Source organism: Myotis davidii, unplaced genomic scaffold (assembly GCF_000327345.1).
Source record: "Myotis davidii unplaced genomic scaffold, ASM32734v1 scaffold2737, whole genome shotgun sequence".
Classification (NCBI taxonomy): domain Eukaryota; kingdom Metazoa; phylum Chordata; class Mammalia; order Chiroptera; family Vespertilionidae; genus Myotis; species Myotis davidii.
In genome coordinates, this window is record NW_006288248.1 from 30,682 (window position 1) to 34,556 (window position 3,875).

Sequence of the window (3,875 nt, forward strand, 5' to 3'; positions counted from 1 at the left end):
CACATGGGAGGATCTCTGTTCAGCCACAAGCCAGGCTGATGGCTGCCAGTGCAGCAGTGGTTTTGGGAGCCTCTCCTGCCTCCTCAGCAGCACTAAGGATGTCTGAATGCAGCTTAGGTTTGCTCCCCGCTGGCAAAGTGGGCATTCCCGAGGGCTGCTGGGCAGCCAGAGGGATGTCTGATTGCCATCTTAGGCCCAATACGCCGGGGAGCAGGCCTAAGCCAGCAAGTGGTCACCCCCGAGGGGTCCCAGACTGCGAGAGGGCACAGGCCAGGCTGAGGGACCCCCTACCCACGAGTGCACAAATTTTTGTGCACCGGGCCTCTAGTATTTAATAAAGAAATAAAAGTAGCTCCTCTCTCTAGACTTGTGTATGGTTTCACCATGGTTTGCATGTCCCCAGTTGCAATACCTCTGCTATTCCCAAATAAACTCATTATGCTGGTAAAATAACAGGTTATTTTATTTTTAAGGTTGACCTAAGTAAAATCTACTTTATAAACAAAAAGCTACACCTGAGAGAAGTTGCTGCACCCAAGGCACAACAGGGAGCTCTGAGAAATGACTCAAGGATGGGAAATTAGAAGCGTGAGAGTTAAAATGAAAAATTCCAGAGAGAGAGAGAGAGATGCAGAGAAAACAGCAGGTAGGGAGCTAACACAGAGAAAGCAGAAAGGCACATGGGCCTCCAAGGAGGCAGTCAAACCCAATGTTGCTCTCTTCCCAAAGAGATCAGACATAGGTAAATGGCCAACAGCAACTAGGTGGGAAGAAGCATATGAATTAAGCCCATGAACTAACGAGAGGGGTTAGGCCAGAAAAGAGGTATCAGACGGGGCAGGAGAGTGGACTCTGGCCCCAAAGCCTCACATCACAGAAGAGAACTTCAAGATGCATCTGGACATCACCCACCAACCCCCAGTTCCAGGAGCACCATCCAAGGACGGGGCCTGTCCGCACGCCCCCTTCCCTCCACTGCCGAGGGGAACCAACACATTACCTCTCTGGTGTCTTTGATGGAATGAAGACCCATTCTAAACGAGGGCTAGGAAGTATCATTACAGTGGCCCTCAATTCCCTTAGCACACCAAACAGTAAGCAATATCCCATTCTCAGGAATTAGCTGGGAGAGAAAAACTAATTTTTCTCCAGGTCAAATCAGGGCACAAGCAACATCCAGAAAGAGATGCCAAATCTGCTATCACAAATTTGATATCTGGGACAAGACCTGCCGGCACAGCAGCTAGGCAATGGCCTTCCAGACTACAGGGAAAGTATGAAGAAAGAAAAACTAAGAAACTGCTTTACACCACAGAGCAACTTATCCTATATAATAAAAGGCTAATATGCAAATTGTCCCCGCCGGAGTTCAACTGACTGGCAGTTTGACCGCTCGCCATGATGTGTGCTGACCACCAGGGGTCGGTGTGAAACAAAGGAAGGCCCTGGCCAGCAGTTGGCAGCCAGGGGAAGGAAGGCCCCGATCGGCCCTGATTGCTGGCTAGGCCTAGGGAACCTACCAGTGCACAAATTTCGTGCACCAGGCCTCTAGCAAGAATATAAACTCATAAAAAAAACACAAAGGCAAAAAGATGTAAAGGCAGATGGCAGACACAGCAACGAAATTTGAGAATCAAAACATCATTGCAACCCAAGCCAGTTTGGCTCAGTGAATAGAGCATCGCCCTGTGGATTAAAGGGTCCCTGGTTCCATTCCAGACAAGGGCACATGCCTGGGTTTTGGGTTCGATCCCCAGTAGGGGGCATGCAGCTGGCAGCCAATCAAAGATTCTCTCTCATCATTGATGTTTCTATCTATCTCTCCCTCTCCCTTCCTCTCTGAAATCAATAAAAAAGGTTTTTTTAAAAAAAAACAACACATCATTACAATGCTGATAAATTAAAGAGTAATGACTGAAATAGATGTTACTGAAAATTACTGATAGAGGGCTCAAGATAATAAAAAAAAAACCTTGCAAGTTTTAACATAAGCAAATTAAAGCAATTAGAGGAATGTAGTAAGATATGTGAGACAAAGATGATGGCATCTCTGAATGGAACACAACAGGGGTGGTAAATGTTTTCTGTAGAAGGCCAGATAATAAACAATTTGGGCTTGGGTGTCTATCACAAATCTATTGGACCCAGGGCATAGTAGCCCCAGACAGTATGCAAACAAATGGGCATGGCAGCATCCACTAACATAGGAAAGCAGGCGGTGACTGCCTGCAGGACATACCTACTGACGCATTCACTGCCACAGCACCCACCAAGCTTCTGGCAACACCACAGGAAAGAAGACCCAAAATAATCATCAGATGAAGAGCCTCTACAACAAGCATGTCAAACTCAAAGGCTAACACGGGCCAAATAAACAAGATTTAAGTTTATGTGGGCCGCAAAAAAACAAAAGCTTCAATTTTCATAGAAACATAGTTTATTTCGATAGAGACCTGCTGAATACAAAGGGCTGAAATAAATGAGTCATTGTTAACATAAATAGAACATTTTAATAAAAATTAATATTTTTCTTGAACATTAAATTACGACACTGAATAACTGCACAAATTAATAAGCGTAATGCAAATAAACCTATTTTTCTTGTTCTCGGAAAGGGAAATATTTCCTGTTGCGCACACCAAACAAGGCAGTACAAGACTAATGATGTGGCAATGGGCTACTAAAATATTCGCTGCTAGTATTAGTGGAGAGAAATGGTGCGCCTGCGTATAAGGTGCTTAAGAGAAATGAATGCAACACGATTATAGTCATCAGTCATTAGCGAACGTTGTAGTTCGTTATTAAAAATTATGTACAACTGAATATTGTAAAAATTAAGTTACGAAATTTTTATTAAAATGTTTCCTACATACCGTTATATTGGCTGGGCCGCAAAAATATTCATTGTGGGCCCCGAGTTTGATATGCTTGCTCTACAAGCTTGCAGGGCCCCAAAACAAGAAGGCGTGAAGCTTCTGAACAGAAATACCAGCTCAGGCAGACGGGCCATGGTTTCACAATTCTCAGTGACAATTCTGCTCCTGGAGTTTTATTCCAGGCAAACCATCAGGTAAGACCACTTGCAGAGCTATAACGAGTCCAAGTGACCCGAAGCATCCACCTCTCAACAAGCTACTCTAGAACGAGCTCCTGCGAGTCCAATGAGAAAGAGGCGGCCGCCCACACCGAGCGGGCAGCGGGTCCCAAGCTGCGGGCCGGCCGGCGGGGCTCACACACACTGGAAGTGCGCTGGTGGGCGGTCCCACGACCGGCACGTGGGTCATGGGAATGTCGCCAGATGGATGTAAAAACCAAACACGGCTCTCCCTGGATACAGGGAGACTTGGGAGGGAAATGCGGAGGACACCCAGAACTCGGAAAATCGTGGCACAAGCCGCTCAGGCAGAAGCAACTCCCTGCAGTCGTGGCTCCCTTTTCCGGGCCATGAAGACAGGGCGACCGGGCAAGACTGAAGCGGTGCGAAGGGCAGGTGCGGGGGCGCCCAGCAACCACCACCACCAGAGCCGGGCGGGCCGGGGCGGGCCCCGCCCACCTACGGAAGCCTTGCCGGAAGCCCTCCCCAGGCTACCTCCCATCTTCCGGTGCCCTTCCCATAAATGCCCCTCCTCCCAGCTCCCGACCACTCGTTGGGGTGGTCCTCTTCCCTCTGACTCCCCACTTTCCCCCTAGGTGCGCCTCCACTGGCTCCCCTTCTCCCCACAATCCGCTCTCACCCATAGAGAATGACGTCATACAGCGTGCGTCCCTGGACGTTGAGAAAGTGGGCGTAGCCCGCACGCGCGGGGGGCGAGGCCGCACTGTCCGCAGGAGCCGGAAGCGGCAGGTCATTGGTCAGCAGCCCCAGGAGGAATGGG

At 48.7% G+C, this 3,875-nt stretch overlaps 1 protein-coding gene across 1 annotated transcript in view; it reads right to left on the reverse strand.

Moving 5' to 3' along the window:
* The window catches only part of IBA57 (IBA57 homolog, iron-sulfur cluster assembly), a 25,261-nt gene that overhangs the window by 9,210 nt on the left and 12,176 nt on the right, over positions 1-3,875 (reverse strand). Inside the window, exon 2 of the mRNA XM_006760079.2 lies at positions 3,735-3,871. Within this exon, the coding sequence (XP_006760142.1) occupies positions 3,735-3,871 (137 nt within the window). The remainder of the gene's footprint in view (positions 1-3,734; positions 3,872-3,875) is intronic.